The following is a 16102-nucleotide window of genomic DNA, read 5'->3' as shown; positions in this document are numbered from 1 at the left end:
TATTTACTCTCTTGCTCGCCCGCGCTGCTCCATCACATTAGCCCGTGGACCCTCAGCCTTTCAATCCCCAAGTAAACAAACCTCGCATGTCACCTTCTGCTGGTTCTGGTGTTTTCTGCAAGTTCCGCATTTCGCGTGCTCTTGTTGTATGCACAAGCGTATAGGGGAATGAGGAGAAATCAGATCGGTGACAGCCCGACCCTCATGACCGCCTTGTAATTATTCTGTCCCCGTCCAAGCCCTCCCAGACTATGATTTTCCCCTCACCCACTACGGGCACCCCTGGGCTCAGAAAAGGATTGCTCATTAGCCGCAGGGAGCCGGGGCAGACTGGGGGTTGTTGGCGGAGGTCTCCCCAGAGGAGGTGTGTCTAGAGTCCTAGGTTGGGGTGAGGCGGAGACAGTCAGTGGGTGGCACATCCTCTTGCTGTAGTGCTGCTACACTCTCCCAGCCATTCCTTCCTCAGCCCCTGTGAGGAGAGGTTGGCACCTGATACTCCTGCACAAAATCCTGGAGCGGCTCCTACTGCCTCGGCAACCTGGCATTTAAGGACTCAGCCGCTATCGTGCAGGTTGTCAGGCCCAGGCCACATCATGCCCACTCTCCACAGGACCTCTTCCTCTTGGGGCTTTAGGGCATTTCTGCCCACTCCCTCCCCACCCCGCAATGCTCCCGTGACCTGAAGAGGGCCTCTGTTCTTTGCCTTCTCTTGAAGTCTTGGAAGCCTGATTAACTCTTGTTAATCAGTTTGTCAGTTCTCTGGAACCCTTTGGCTCTGAGTCCCATGATAAGCATGTCCGTTTTGGTCTGCCCTCCCCAGCTCCTCTATTCTCTTGTCCTGTAATCATCCTTCCCTGTCTCTCGAGAGATGTGCCATTTACAAAGAAATATACCCTTATTTTCTCATATATTCCCCACAGTAGCCCTGGATAGTGTTAACTCCATTTTCTACATGAAAAAAATTGAGGCCCATGGAGGTTTCATCTCTTGTCCATGGGTATGAAGCTGCTGAGTGGTAGAGCTAGAATCAAACCCAGGCCTTTCTTCCTTCCCAAAGTGCCCAGACACAGCACACATATGACAGTCATTGCAGGATGTCAGTGGTGTTTCCAAAAGAGGCGGCAAGAGCCTGGGCACCTTGTCTGAGGGCTCACAGATGGGTAGGGCAGTACCAGATCCAGGGCCCAGCAGTCCTGACCCCCAGCCCCAGGCCCCCTCTCCTGGGCAGGGAAAGAGATTGCCCAGACAGAGCTGGGGATTACACAGCTAATCCGGAGCTCAGACCCGAGTCCATGGATCCCTCCCTTTGGGGTGGCAGAAGGGGGGCAAGATGGAGCCAGAGGGTGGATTCTCTCCTCATCCCTATCTAACGGGGTCAAAAGGGAACACAAGGCCATGGGGAGAAGGCAGCCGGGTGATGCTGTGGATGGGAGATGCTGGGCATGGGCCCGTGGGAAACTAAGAGTGAGGGGCAGGAGCTCCAGTTCGTCCAGCGCCAGGCTCTGTGCCAAGCACTTGCCATGTGTTATCTTCTTAATCCTCCCACAACCCAGGGCATGGGAATGATGAGCCCCCATTTTCAGAAGAGGACAGAGTATATTAGCCACGCTGAGTTGCCTGCCCAAGACAGCACAGCTGCCAGAACTCGGCCTGAGGTCTCCTGACCTTCAGTCCCCCACTCAGTCCCCACCCATCTAGAGCACCCACTTGCCAGGCTCCACTCAGTATCACCTCCTCCAGGAAGCCCTCTTCCAAGGCATCCCAGACCCTGGCTCTCACCTGTCTCATCCTATGCCACTGTCCATGTCTGTCTCCCCTACCAGCCTCCAGGCCAGAAGCTGGGAGGCATCCAGGATGCCTCCCTGTCCCCATATCCACTGCATCCTGCCAAATCTGCCTTCTGAGCACACCCTGTTCCTGTGCCTTTAGGCCCCGCCCCATGGCAGTGACCCATCAGCTTTCACCTGGAATTTTGCAAAGCCTCCTTGAGGTCCCCCAGCCTCAAGTCTCGGCCCCCGCAATCACTTCTTTGCACCATGGAACGAGCGGGATTGTTGTAAACTTCGGATCCATTTTGCCCCGCTCCTGCCTGAGACTCTCCGTGGTTCCCTCGTGTCCTCAGGACAAAGCCCAGGTCCCCGGGCCTGGCACTCAAGGCCCGTGCTGACCTCTCCAGCTCCAGCTCAGATTTTCTCCAGGGGATCTCTTCCAGTTTTGTTAAAATGAGGTGTGCCCCTTCCCATCTTTTCCTATACATTGCAGGAGTTTTCTGAGGGTAAAAGTTATCATCTCCAGAAGTGTCACTAGAACCCACTCTAAGGCCGTCTGAAACTGGGGGCTCTGCTTAGGAGTGATCTGATCACCATTTCCATTTCTTTTGGGGCTATTTGTTTATTTCCGTGAGCCAATTTTGGACACCTATACTTTATTTTAGTTTATTAAATATTATTTATTTATTTGGCTGCGTCAGGTCTTAGCTGCAGCATGCGGGATCTTTGTTGTGAAATGCGGGATCTTTCGTTGCAGCACGTGGGCTTCTCTCTAGCTGTGGTGCGCGGGCTCAGTAGTTGCAGCGTGCGGGCTTAGTTGCCCCAAGGCATGTGGGATCTTAGTTCCCCAACCAGGGATTGAACCCACATCCCCTGCATTGGAAGACGGATTTTTAACCACTGGACCGCCAGGGAAGTCCCTGAACACCTATATTTTAAAGAATGTTTTCTTGATGGTTGTTCCTTTTTCTAATATAAAATATTTCTCTGCATCTCTTTTAACAATTTTGCCTTGAGGTCTATGATCTCTGATATTACTATTGCTACACCAGCTTTCTTTTTATTAGTATTTGGGGGTTTTTTATTTTCAATCTTTCTCTTGTTTTAGGGATGGCTTTTAAAACAACATCTAATTAAATTTCATTTTGTTTTATTTTAATTCAATCAATCTCTGTCTTTTAAGAAGAGAGTCTGGGGCTTCCCTGGTGGCGCAGTGGTCGAGAGTCCGCCTGCCGATGCAGGGGACGCGGGTTCGTGCCCCGGTCCGGGAAGATCCCACATGCCGCGGAGCGGCTGGGCCCGTGAGCCATGGCCGCTGAGCCTGCGCATCCGGAGCCTGTGCTCCGCAGCAGGAGAGGCCACAACAGTGAGAGGCCCGCGTAACGCAAAATAAATAAATAAAAAGAGAGTCTGTCCTGTTTACATTTATTGGTATTGCCATTGGAACATATATCTGCCATATTATATTGTGTTTTCTATTTAGCATTCTTTCTCTTTATTTCTTTTTCCTCTATTTTCCGGACTTCTACTGAATTAACTGAGTTTTCTTTGTGCTATTCCCTTCTTCCCCAGTATTGTTTTGAAAGTTATACATTTTATTTCTATTTTTAGTGGTTTCCCTTACATTTTTTTCCTTCCTTTTTTCCAAAAAAATTATTTATTTATTTATTTTTGGCTGCGTTGGGTCTTCCTTGCTGCGCGCGGGCTTTCTCTAGTTGCGGCGAGCAGGGGCTACTCTTCATTGCGGTGCACGGGCTTCTCATTGCGGTGGCTTCTCTTGTTGTGGAGCACAGGCTCTGGGCGTGCGGGCTTCAGTAGTTGTGGTGTACAGGCTTAGTTGTTCCGCGGCATGTGAGATCTTCCCGGACCAGGGCTTGAACCTGTGTCTCCTGCAGTGGCAGGCGGATTCTTAACCACTGCGCCACCAGGGAAGTCCCCTCCCTTACATTTTTAACAGTCATGCCAAAATTTCTTTTTCCAGCAAAAGCTAGTTCATATGTCTATCCTCCTGCTGGATATGAAATAAAACCAGGTATACTGCTTCCCTCTGTACTTACTTACTTACTTACTTACTTCCCTCTGTACTTACTTCCATCCCCAATTCTGCACTGCTGATTTCTGGGTGGGTCCTGTTTGTGACCCGGCAGGGAGGGCATTTCTGGCCCCCTGCCTCACGCTCCTGGTGGAGACCTGGCCTCAGTCACGGAAGGCTCTCAACCTTGCTCTCCAGCCCTGGCCCCAAGCCTGTGCATTTGGCTTGGCTCTGTTCCTGCTTCCTGGCTAAGTCACAAGGCTTCAGCTCCCGCCCCAGGCTGTGGGTTTCTTCCTATTTCTTTCCTTCAAAGAGAGCCTTATTTCAAGTCTACACAGAATTCCCCTTTTCATTTCTATGTGGTTGGAATGTCATTATTAACGCTTTTTATCCTTCTCTGATTTTGATGTGTTTGAGAAGGACAGGGTGCATTTCAGGTTCTACTCTAATATCTTGAACTGGAAATCTCTCTCTTTTTCTTTCCCATTAAGTTAAATTCGAGAAAGTAAAGTCGATTGGTCATGGCTGGTGAGGTACACACAGGACAACGTGACTGCCTTTGGATCAAGCAACACACTTAACGATGCATGTGACCCAGCCTCCTTCCCTGCTCTCCAGGGCAGGGCGCCCTCACATGCTCTGCAGACTCTTGTCCTGGTGTAAGAACCACCCCCTGTCAGGCTGCCAGTGTCTCGGGGTCCTTCTGTGGCTCATACTGGTCCTGAAGCACTGGGCAGCATCTGCAGTCTCCAACACGGAGGACCTGTGAAGTCTCAGTTGCGCACAGGTCCCAGGGACCGGTGCAGTCCGCTCAGCCCACCCACCCTGGCACCTCCCTGGTAGCAGCAGATCCACACTCAGAAACCCAGTAGATCAGGTCTAGGTATATGGAGTGTCTCCATGTTGGCCCTTTGCCCATCCCCACGTTGTCCCTTGGCGTTCTGCCTACACCCCCTCTTTCCCTTAACACAAAAGCTCTAGTCTCTTCTTTGCCCCGTGTAGCCCTTGACGGCTACTTGGGAGGACAGATACCAGGAAGAGCTTACACACCGCTTGACTAATCCCAAGCTGTTAGAAATGTGAGACTCAAGGTTCAGTTTTTAGAAACGCCAGGCCCTACCTTATAAATCAGCAAAAAGAAAAACCAGTTGAGTGTTTATTAGAGACAGGTTGAGCTATTCATCTTCTGGTACATGTTCTTCTTACCGTGACCACTTTGCACCTTCCAAAGACAATTTCCTCCCAATACACAAAACTCAGAGCCACAAAGGACACATGGAGGGGCGCCGCTTCTGCAATGGGTCATGACGCCATAGCCAGTATTTACGGCTGCCTCCGTCCTTCCAGAATCCCACATTCCCTTTGCCTCTAGCCAGTACTGCAGCTGCTGAGGGGACTTTACCAGGTGGGTGACTTAATGCCATAAAGATGTCACATCTTTCCAAGTTAATTTACAAACTCCAATCAAAATCCCATCAAGGCCTTTCATGGAACTGGGAAAACTGATTCTAAAATGGATATAGAAGAACAAAGGGCCAAGAAGGGCCAAACCAATTTTGAAGACGAACAAGAGGCTTGGGGGGAATCTGCCCTGCCAGACAGCAAGATTAATTATAAAGCTAGAGTAATCGAGACAAGAGGACCAACACTTCCGATTTATGGTGCTCCTTTATCATAATTTGCTAGAAGTTCTGCAATTCTGGCTTTGATTTCTTTTTTGACATGCCATTTTCTTTTCTTTTTTTTTTTTTTTTTTGGCCTCACACACCGCGGCATGTGGGATCTTAATTCCCCAACCAGGGATCGAACCCATGTCCCCGGAAGTGGAAGCGTGGAGTCCTAACCATTGGACTGCCAGGGAAGTCCCATGCCATTTTAAGAGAGATGTATAAATACACTTATAAATATAAATACTATAACTGTAAACATTACAGTCTCTTTGTTTCCTGGGTTTTGCTATTTTTCATTTTATTGCCTTATAATGAGAGACTGTTGTCTGTACTGTTCCTCTCTCTCCCTCTGGAATGTTCTAAAACTTTCTCTGCGCCATGACATATGGTTACTATAGTAAATGTCCCATGAGCAATTGAAAGGACAGTGCCTTCTCTGTTTTCTTATTTCAGAGTTGGACATTTGTTGTTTCCAGTTGCCTAAGTCCCTGTCTTCCCATCAGCTTTTGCTTTGTGAACGTCAGGGTATGTTATTTGGTGCATAGAAGCTCATAACTGTAATCACTCCAGGTGTCTCCTACATACATGAGAGAAGGAGTGTGTGTTTGGTTTTTTATGGTCTTTGTGGCTTTGGTTTTTTGTTTTTGTTTTTTGTTTTGGCTGTGTTGGGTCTTCGTTGCTACGCGGGCTTTCTCTAGTTGCAGCGAGTGGGGGCTACTCTATGTTGCAGTGCGCAAGCTTCTCATCGCGGTGGCTTCTCTCGTTGCGGAGCACGGGCTCTAGGCGCGCAGGCTTTGGTAGTTGCCGCACGCAGGCTCAGTAGTTGAGGCACACAGGCTTAGTTGCTCCGCGGCATGTGGGATGTTCCCGGACCAGGGATTGAACCCCTGTCCCCTGCACTGGCAGGCGGATTCTTAACCACTGTGCCACCAGGAAGGCCCCCTTTGGGGGGATTCTGAAAGATTAGTGGGAACACCATCTCCAACATTATAAACCACTGGTCCTCCCTCCCCTGTCAGATGTTGCAAATATATTTCCTTTGAGTTTATCTATCTGATAATCTGATAAATAGTAACCATCATTGTACAAGAGAAATCCTCAGTCTTGATGTAGTCAAGTTCATTCATTTGGGGGCCTTGTTTAAGGAATTCATCCCCAGTCCAAGGTCATAAAGAAATCTCTTACTTTTTTCCTGTTATTATTTTATTTTTCTCGTTCACATATAGGTGAACCCTATGGCAGGGTTTCTAAATCTTGACACTATGGACATTTGGGCCTCTTCAGTTCTTTGCTGTGAGTGGCTGTCCTGTGCATTGTGGCATCCCTAAGTGCCAGCAGCACCCCATAAGTTGTGACAACAGAAATATCTCCAGATGTGGCCAAGCATAATCTGGGGGACAAAATCACCTCCAGCTGAGAACAACTGATCTATCTGGAGTTTATTGTTGTAAATGGCGTGAGATGAGAATCCAGTCATTTTTCTCAATACGGTGAATCAGTTTTATTAACACTAAATAACTCTTCAAACTTATTCAGTATTTGTGATGTCACTGCTATCACACATCAAGTTCCTGTATATGTATAGATCTGATGTTGTATGTGGTAGGGACTGACTAGATATGACAAACTTATTTCCTCCTCCTGGGCAGAGAGCCCCCTTGTATCTGGATGGGGCAGAAGTGAAGAGTGTCATTTCCAGGGCTGGGCAGCTGGGAGCAGGTGTGTCTTCATCACTGCTCCTTCCCTCCCTCCCTCCCTCCCTTTTTCTCCCCATCTCTGGTCTCTCCACATGGGCTCTCTCTGTGGCAGCCTCAGGGTGGCTGGACCTTTTGCACAATGACTGAAGCAAGTGTCTCGAGAGAAACTGCAAAGCTGTGTGACCTTCTCAAACTTAGCCTGGGAAGCCCCATCGTGTGGCTTCCACTGTTTTCTCTTCACTGAGGCAGCAGCAAAGTCCTGCCCAGCTTCCACGGGAGGGCATAGAGATGCCGAGCGTCAAAGTATTTGTGGACATGTTTCATCACCACCACAAGATATCTGACGCGATTTCAAATTCTTTATCCCTCGTGTGTGGTGTTTTTCTCTCTCCGGAAGGTTGCAGGGTCTTCATTTGCCTCCTGGGGGCTCTGGAATTTCACGATCTGCTTTTGTATCAGTCTTTGGTCCTTCTTCATTCAATGTGCTGGGCACTCATTGTGCCTTTCAACGTGAAAGCTCATCTTCTTCAGTCCTGAGAAAATGTATTATTCATTTGATAATCTGCTCCCTACGATTTTTTTGCTGTATGCGGGCCTCTCACCGCTGTGGCCTCTCCCGTTGCGGAGCACAGGCTCCGGACGCACGGGCTCAGCGGCCATGGCTCACGGGCCCAGCCGCTCCACGGCATGTGGGATTCTCCCGGCCCGGGGCACGAACCGTGTCCCCTGCATCGGCAGGCGGATTCTCAACCACTGCGCCACCAGGGAAGACCTCCCTACGATTTTTTTCTACCCTCTTCTCTCCCTCTCTCTAGACTTCCTTGAATAATACTCTGTTTTTCTCATCTTTCCATGCTTTTATCTTTTTGTTCTATTTTCATATGTATTTTTCAACTTTACCTTCTGAGATTTTTCTTTTCTGATAAATTTATTTATTTTATTTCTTTATTTTTGGCTGCGTTGGATCTTCGTTGCTGCGCGCGGGCTTTCTCTAGTTGAGGCGAGCAGGGGCTACTCTTTGTTGCGGAGCCCGGGCTCTAGGCGGGCGGGCTTCAGTAGTGGTGGCTCGCGGGCTCTAGCGCGCAGGCTCAGTAGTTGTGGCACACGGGCTTAGTTGCTCATCGTCAAGTGGGATCTTCCCGGACCAGGGCTCGAACCCGTGTCCTCTGCAATGGCAGGCGGATTTTTAACCACTGCACCACCAGGGAAGCCCCTGAGATTTTCCATTTCTGCTCTCATATTTTTAATCTTTCCAGGAAACGCTCTTTTTAATAGCCTCCTTTTATCTTCCAGATGTAATAACTTTTCTTATCTCCCTGAAGATACTGATTAAAGTTTATTTGAAGTTTTCTCACGCACAGCCGGCACAGTGTCTATCTTCTCTGAGTTCCTTTGCCCCCTCCTGTTTATTATTCTTTCTCTCTTTTACGTTAGAGATTTCCCTCAAATATCTGGCAATCGTTTGTTGTCCGTTGATATTTGTCGTGTTAGGAGCGAGCAGGAAGTTTGACGGAAGCTCTGGGTGACTGAGGGGACTGTCAACTTCGTGGCAGGTTTGCTGGCTACAGACCCTGTCATTGGATCAGTTTCCACTGCTCGCGGAGGCCTCCGATGCTCTCCCAGCCGGGTACGGACCTCTCTGCGCATGCTCCGGAAGCTGGGCGGGAGGGCACGCTGCTAGCCCCGCCCACTGCATGTGGCCAAGGGCGGGAGGCCAGGCCAGGCCTGTGCAGCGTCAGGCCTACGCCCGGCGGCCTGGATTCCTGATAGAGAGCGATGCCACCAAGTTTGTTCTGCAGCAATAGGTGCCGAGTAGGCACAGGGTCGGCTGGGGTAGGAGGAAGCAGCGAGCCTTCTAGAGGTCAGCACCCCCGATTGTTTGGAGCCTTCCTTGTTCTGCAGCAGGGTCATCCCACTGGCCACCCTAAGGCCCTCCTTTAATCCTTTATGCCAACAACCTCAATGCCAGCTCCTACCTCCCCCGCTCCCCCCCGCCCCCCCGCCCCGCATCTTGCCCCTTCCAAGTTCCTGAGCACCGGCCTCTGCCCAGGACTTTGGACGCTGACCTTGGCCTTCTCTCTTTCCTGGCAAAGTGGGCAGTGAGAGGTGCCACTCAAAGTTCTTCCCTGGGGAGAACTTCCTTCTCCAGGGCCTTTCAGGGCTGCCCACCTTGGCCAGAGGCAGCAGCCCTGCTGCACAGAGCCCTGGGGAAGCCCAGCTCCTGGTTAGCCCCCAGGGCCCTCCAGGCCAGGTGTGGCAGGTGCAGGCACATTGGCAACGGGAACCACGAACTCCTGCAGTTTCCCGAGTCCCTCACGTGTCCTGGAAGCAGTGCTGTTTGGCACACCATCTCTGACTCGCTGTTCTCGTGGACAACTCAGACTGATCCTCTGGTGCCCCCCGAGTGTTCAGTCTCCTCCAGGGCCCAGAAATGAGCCAGGGACCGTTCCTCAAAGGAGAATGTGTGGGCTCCTGCTTTCCCCCTACAGGATTTCTTCACTCAAGGTAAATGCCTGAGGAAAAGGCTTCCAGTTGCTGTAGCTGGGGTCGCCTCTCTGCAAGAGGAGACTGAACACATAACGGACAATGGCCAGACCGTGTATGGATAAAGATCTGACCCACAACCTGCAGCAACCTGCCTGGAAACCAATCTCTTACCTACAGTAACCGGACAGGAAGCCAGCCCATTATAGGTCAGACTTGTAGGAAGTCAGACTGCTCTCTCTAGGAACAATCCAGGAAGCCAACGATAACCCTTGCAAATAATCGCCCCAGATGTCCAGGACTTGATTAGTAAGTGGCAGCTTCCTTAATTTTTATCCCCTTTTCCAACTTAGGACCAACCAGAGGAAGCCAAATCTGCTCCCCTAAGCAGTGACACACGATGCCCCCACTTCCAGTCAGCCCGCCTACAGCTCCCCGGGCCGACAGCCTCCATTCAGGGCACAGCTGAAGTCTCCCTTTTCCCCCGTAAAGCTTCCTCACTCCTCTGCCTGCCTTTGAGCCAGCCTTTGGCAGTGGCCGATTCCCTTGCTGGAGCCGGCTCTGAGTATACAGCCTGCTGTCATCTGCTGGTCTCTATTTTCACAGAGGGCAGCTAGAACCAGCTAGGAGGGAAGTGGAGTTTCCAAAAGAGAGGTGAGGGCGGTGCTGAGGTCAGGAGATGGTGGAGTGCAGAAGGTCTCTATCAGTCCGTGGGGGCGGGCCTTCGGGATGCAGTGGACTAGGTGTGCAAGTGCAGTGTGCTCCCAGGCAGAAGGAGCAGGCCCGGCCCGGCTCTGAAACCATCCTTTGCTCTCCCCAGTGGCCAAAGTCACCTAGCCATCGTCTCCAGGTCCAGGTGCTGTCTCCAGGAGAATCTGTCTCACTTTGGCCCTGCAGCCAAATGTCCAGGCCAAGGAGGGGGCTGGGCCCTTTAGTCTCTCTCTGATCACCTCCCCCAGCTTGGGTGTCTTCCTCCACTCCCAGATGAAGACATTTTCTCAGTTCCCCATCACTGACAGCTCTCAGGGGCTGGTCTGGGAGAGCCAGAGGGGCCTACTGTTGGCGTGGGGAGAATACCCCAGAGTCATAGCCCCCCTCCCCTGCCTGATCACCTTCAGAGGCAGGACAAAATTGGGAGGTGACTGGATTCCCTTCGCCCAAGCTGAGAATAAAGGATAGATCAGACAGGATGGGTCAGGTTATGCTGCAATAACAAACAACTGTAAAATGCCGGCAGTATAAAACCACAAGGCCACCGCTCAACCACACCACGTGTCCTGCTCCATGTTGTCCTTGGAAGTGATTCACCCACTCTGCCCACAGTCCAGCACGACCAGAACATGTTATATGGCCCCTCCCAACTGCAGAGGGGTCAGGAAAGTGTCATTTTCCCAAATATCATCGGTGAGCAATAGAAAAAAGTCTCTTGCAGAGGGCTGCACTCTGTTGGCTCAGCCCCGTGCTCCCAAAAGGCTGGATCCAGGCCTCCTTGCTCTTTTTCACAGTGCAAAATCCACTGTGTGTGTGCACCTAGCGTACGGAGGCAGTCTCCTGTTGATGGACACCTGTTCTGTTTTCAACCTGCTGTGATCACAAGCAATAATATGATAACCTTGCTGGTGCCTCTATTCACTCTTTGGCAAGTTAAACGTTCTGTGACTCCTCATTCATAAACAGGGATGAGAGTACCTACTCAAGGGTGGTGAGGACTAAGGAAGGTAATATGCTAAAGCATTTAGTACAATGCCTGGCATCGAAGGTACTCCATTAGCTTTAGCAATTATTATCCTTATTTGCAAGGGCAGCTATAGATGGTTCAGGGATACATACCTCTTAGTTTTTGTTTTTTGGGGGTTTTTTTGCGGTACGCGGGCCTCTCACTGTTGTGGCGTCTCCCGTTGCGGAGCACAGGCTCCGGACGCGCAGACTCAGCAGCCATGGCTCACGGGCCCAGCCGCTCCGCGGCATGTGGGATCTTCCCGGACCGGGGCACGAATCCACGTCCCCTGCATCGGCAGGCGGACTCTCAACCACTGCGCCACCAGGGAAGCCCCGCCTTTTAGTTTTGCTTCACACTTCCTGAAGCCAACGTCCCCCACAGGCAATGTCTGTTCCAGCCTCTAACCCATTTCCCCAGCCACCTGCCCAATGGCACTGCTCTCAGCTGTTCTGTGCTCCTGGGGTGCTCCGAGGGTGTTCAGGCATGAACTGAATCATGGCTGCCCTGATGCTGGAGCCATGATTGCTCTGACACCATGAATGGCCCCTAAACTGGGGCTCTCTATGTGGGATGGGTGCAGGTACCCCTCTGCCAACCCATCAGCCCTGCAGCATGCAGGCAGGACACCTTAGTCACTGCAGAGCTGCTTCCCTCTGGGCCCTCAAATAACATTTCCTGGAAGTCTCACCTACTTTGAGTTCTCTCAGCAATGAGAGAGGTTGACTTACTGAGAGGTTCCCCGCTTTGGGCCGGAGGCTCTGATGCTGGGCAAGGCTCCCCAGAGAAGGGTCTGCTCCTCCAGGCTGCACCAAGGGGGCCTCCCACAGGCCCTCCCCTCCAGCCATCCATGGGAGCCCCGAGAGCCACAACCTGTTTGCACCCCAATGCCTCCCCACTGTGGACACGCCACAGCCAGCTCACCTAGGCTGGGTCATTCTCTTCGCCCAGCTAACAAAGGTGGTGAGAGAAGGCAGGAGGCGAGCCACCCGGATCGCCCAGTGTTGTTCCCGTGCCCACGATGCACAAGGAAGAAAGGAGAGCCCCATCTGAGCAGAAGTGACTGACCCTCCCACCGACCCAGCCGGGGCTGCTCTGAGCGGCTCAGCTCCTCCCCACGCCCCTGCTCGGCCAAGGGCCCCTCAGCTCCTGCAGTCCTGGATGGAGGCCCTCTGGCAGGTGGCCTGCTGAGAGCAGAACACACGTTTATTTAAGTGAGCCTGTTCTCTGTAGACTGTGGGGATCCCCAGGGCAGGGACCATGGTTGATTACTCTTCCTGTTTCTTTTTTGTTTTTTCTTTGTTTCTGGAGTTCAGTAAACACAGAGCTGGTTGAGGGCTCCAGGAAGACACTCTGTGTTTTAGATTCAAGTATCCTGTCCAGCTGCCTGTCCCTTCCCCAAGCGTGAGAGGATCAGGGAGCCCCCTCCCCAGAAAACTCAATGCTCACAGCACTGCTTCTCTCTTGGAGACTTTATTGGTCCTAGGGAAAGGGAAGCAGGCAGCTCCCTGCCTCTTGCTGAGAGTGTCACAAGCCCTCACTGTTTCCTGTTGCCATTGATGGGGCGGTTCACGTGCTCCGGGGAGGCCAGGAAGGCCTGCAGCTTGGGCCGGGCGCTGAGGCGGGCCACGTAGGCCGAGAGCAGGGGGAAGGAGTCCAGGCAGCCGGGGGCCAGGACCTGGTGAATCCGAAGCAGGTCCAGCAGGTTGTAGTCGGCGAAGGAGATCTGCAGGGCAGAGCGGGGCAGGGGCTCGGTGGGTGTGGGAGGTGCGAGGCAGGGAGCCCGAGCCGGTCCCCTGGTCTGCGCAGCTTTGCTGAACCAATGGCTCACGTGCTCGCTCTGCACCGGTTTGCCATCTGTAAGAAGAGGGTGGTGCGGAAGGGGCGGGACAGGGCCAGCTCACCTGGTTGCCCACGATGAAGGCCTGGCCGCCCTGGCTCTGGGACAGCAGGGTCTCAAAAGGCTTCAGGTGCTGGGGCAGTGCCTTCACATAGTCCTCCTTGCCCGCCTCCTGCCAGAGAGATGCCAACGCACATCATCCTCCTGACCCTCACACTGCTGCTCGCCCTGCCTCTGCCCCTGCCCTGAGACGTCGCCTACTGTCTGCCCCGTCTCAGCGAATCGCCACTCACCCGGCCCCCGCCCCTCCTCTCCTCACTCCCCACCCCAGGCTATTGCCACATTCTGTCCATTTCAGCTGCTGATCCTTCGCTAGGCCACTCTTGCCACAATCGCTCCCCGGACTGTTGCAAAAGCCTTGTAGGATCTTTCCGGATCTCACAGACACCGCCCTGCTTAGACTCCCCAAAGAGAGCATCCAAGCCAGCTGGCTCAAGGCCTCCAGGACCTGGGCCCGCTGCCCCTCCAGCTCTATCTCCTGCCGCTCTTCCTCCCTCCCTCCCTCCCTCTCACACACGTAGGCACACACGCCTTGCCTCTGCTAAACTGGTCCCAAGTCCCTGAATGTGCTCCGTGCCTGATACCTTGTGCACCTGACAGTGCCAGCACCCCTTCTAGAAGCTGACTATAGACCCTCCTCCTCTGCACCTGGTTCCAGGAAGTGCTCCGGACCTCCCCCAGCTGCGGATCAGGGACCACCTCTGGCTGGATGTCTTCTGTCCTCACGCTGTTCTGCCATTGCCTGCCACTTGACTGGGTCCCTCCCCCAGGCAGGGAGGCTGAGTCTTGTGTCCAGTCCATAATGGCTCTTGGCCCCCCCCGCCGCCCCCGCAGAGCCAGAAGCAGCCCAAGGGAAGGGTCAGTCAGAGCTGCGTGAGGGGTGTCGTGTAGGGTGAGAAGGAAGCCAGCCCCTTTCTTTGTCTTCAGTGACCGTCCCCGTGTCCCTGCTTACGTAGTTTGTGTAGATGAGGGTGACGTATTTGCAGCGAAGGTCCTCCACGCCGTCATTCACCACATCCACCAGGGCCGCCTCCCGCTGGTCCTTCCCATACAGCCCTGGGGTGGCGGGAGAGCAGACAGCATGACGGGGAGCCTGACTAGCCACTACAACCTGACCCACCAGACAGGCCACGTGGCTGCCTGTGAGCCTCGGCCAGGGAGGAGGGAGGAGGATGTGGAAAAGGACCGTCTGAGTCCATGCTCAGAATTCAGTGGGAGGTGGCCTGCTACAGGGCAAGGATTGCTAGACAGACCCGGGCCTGACCTTAGGCAAGATGCGTAACCTCCACTTGCCTCCACTCCACAGGGTTGCAGGACAATTTGATTTAAGTGGTAGAGGCTCAAGGGGCCAACACTGAGCAGATGCTCAGGAACGCTGACTGATGCCCGCACACCCCTGCCCTGGACTGGGCCACCTGTAGCCTCAGGACTCACCGAGGGAGCGGCCCAGGTGACGCAAGATGGCATTGGACTGGTACAGGGTCAGGTCTCCATCCTGGAACTTGGGGAGCTGCCCGTACAGCTGGGGGAATGCACAACTCTGTCAGAGGTGCTGAGCTTGGCTGCACCCCACCCTAGTTTTGCCCCCCAGTGCCCAGCCCCTGACCCAGGATACGACAGAAGTACTGACACAGGAGGCCTTGAGTGAAGGCCAGGTCTCCATGGTCACCACCTCTTCCTTCCAGCTCTGGTCCTGGTCGGCCAGCAGCATGCGCATGGCCTCGCAGCGCCCTGGGGAAGGGGAGGACGGGGTGTGGGGATGGGCAGAGACCCCAGCCTCGCAGCACGCTGGGAAAGAGCCAAGGAGGTGAGGACTCCTCCGATGATCTCCCAGCACACTGCGGAGGGGCGGGCCAGGCCCGGGAAGTTGCGTACTCTAGCAACGGGCAGCTCCGGGGCACAGGGAAGGCGGAGCTAGTAGCCACGTGATGGAGGGAAAAGGGAGGCTGGGGACTCCCTCAGGTGGGTGAGGGGCGTGGGCTGCTGCAGCCCCCAACCTCTGCCTCCCCTCCCTCCCGGTCACAGGTCCCTACCTCGAACAGGGAAGTAGACGATGGTGTAGGGCGGCACTGCAGGATGCAGAGAGAAGTCTGTTAGCGTCTGGGAGAGGCGTGTTACGGGGGAGAAGGCGCCCGCTCGTCCTCCCTGGGGTTGCATCCCCTGTTCTGGGCGCTGTAGGCCCCCCCGAGAGCCCCAACTACTCCCCAAAACCCTGGGAGCCCCCTCGGAATCCCCCAGGGAGTTGCAGGCGGCGGGGACTCACTGATGGCGACGCGGACCTCTGCAGCGGCAGCAGCGACAGAACTCCGGCGCCCGCGGTGGCGGCCCCGAGCCTTATACGGGTGGGCGCGCCCCGCCCCGCCCCGCCCCGCCCCGCCCCGGCCCACCCCACCGTGCTGAGTCACCGCGTTGGCCGTAAGCCGCTCCTCCGCCCCCCGCCCCGCCCCTCAACCACGCCGCGCAGCCAGTCCCAGACGGTTGCATCCGATTGCCGAACGTCCAGCCTGGGCTGATGGGCTCACAGCTAGGGCTGGGTTCCAGAACCTTCCAGAGGCCTGAGAGGGAGCGCAGTCCAGCCCCTTCCCCTGCTGGGGTCACAGACCCCAGAGACATAAACCCTTGCATGTAGACACTCGTTCCCAGGTGCTGTACAAAGACGGACACACCCCCTGGGCCCAGATGCTGTACAAAGACGGACACACCCCCTGTGCACGTACGTGCAAACACTCAACTCACACCCCAAGTTGGGTTTTCAGACCCATCTGCCGTTTGGAGGCCACCTTCGGGTTCTTGTATGAGTCACGTACCCCGCTGCTCCCTTCTTACTTTTTCT

General features: G+C 53.9%; 1 protein-coding gene across 1 annotated transcript; it reads right to left on the bottom strand.

Annotated features, from left to right (window-relative positions):
* Positions 1 to 12835: 12835 nt before the first annotated feature.
* LOC309965401 (glutathione S-transferase P) lies at positions 12836 to 15631 on the bottom strand. Its single transcript, XM_082844888.1, has 7 exons — positions 15533 to 15631; positions 15303 to 15338; positions 14900 to 15000; positions 14704 to 14791; positions 14222 to 14325; positions 13274 to 13381; positions 12836 to 13095 (listed from the first exon to the last, which is right to left on the bottom strand). Coding segments are annotated over exons 1-7 (627 nt in total). The 5' UTR covers positions 15534 to 15631; the 3' UTR covers positions 12836 to 12906.
* Positions 15632 to 16102: the final 471 nt, after the last annotated feature.

The sequence above is a fragment of the Leucopleurus acutus genome, assembly GCF_964270905.1.
Source record: "Leucopleurus acutus genome assembly, chromosome: 8".
In the NCBI taxonomy this organism is placed as follows: domain Eukaryota; kingdom Metazoa; phylum Chordata; class Mammalia; order Artiodactyla; family Delphinidae; genus Leucopleurus; species Leucopleurus acutus.
The sequence above is the reverse complement of the archived record's forward strand: the minus strand, read 5'-3'. Positions and strand labels throughout refer to the sequence as shown.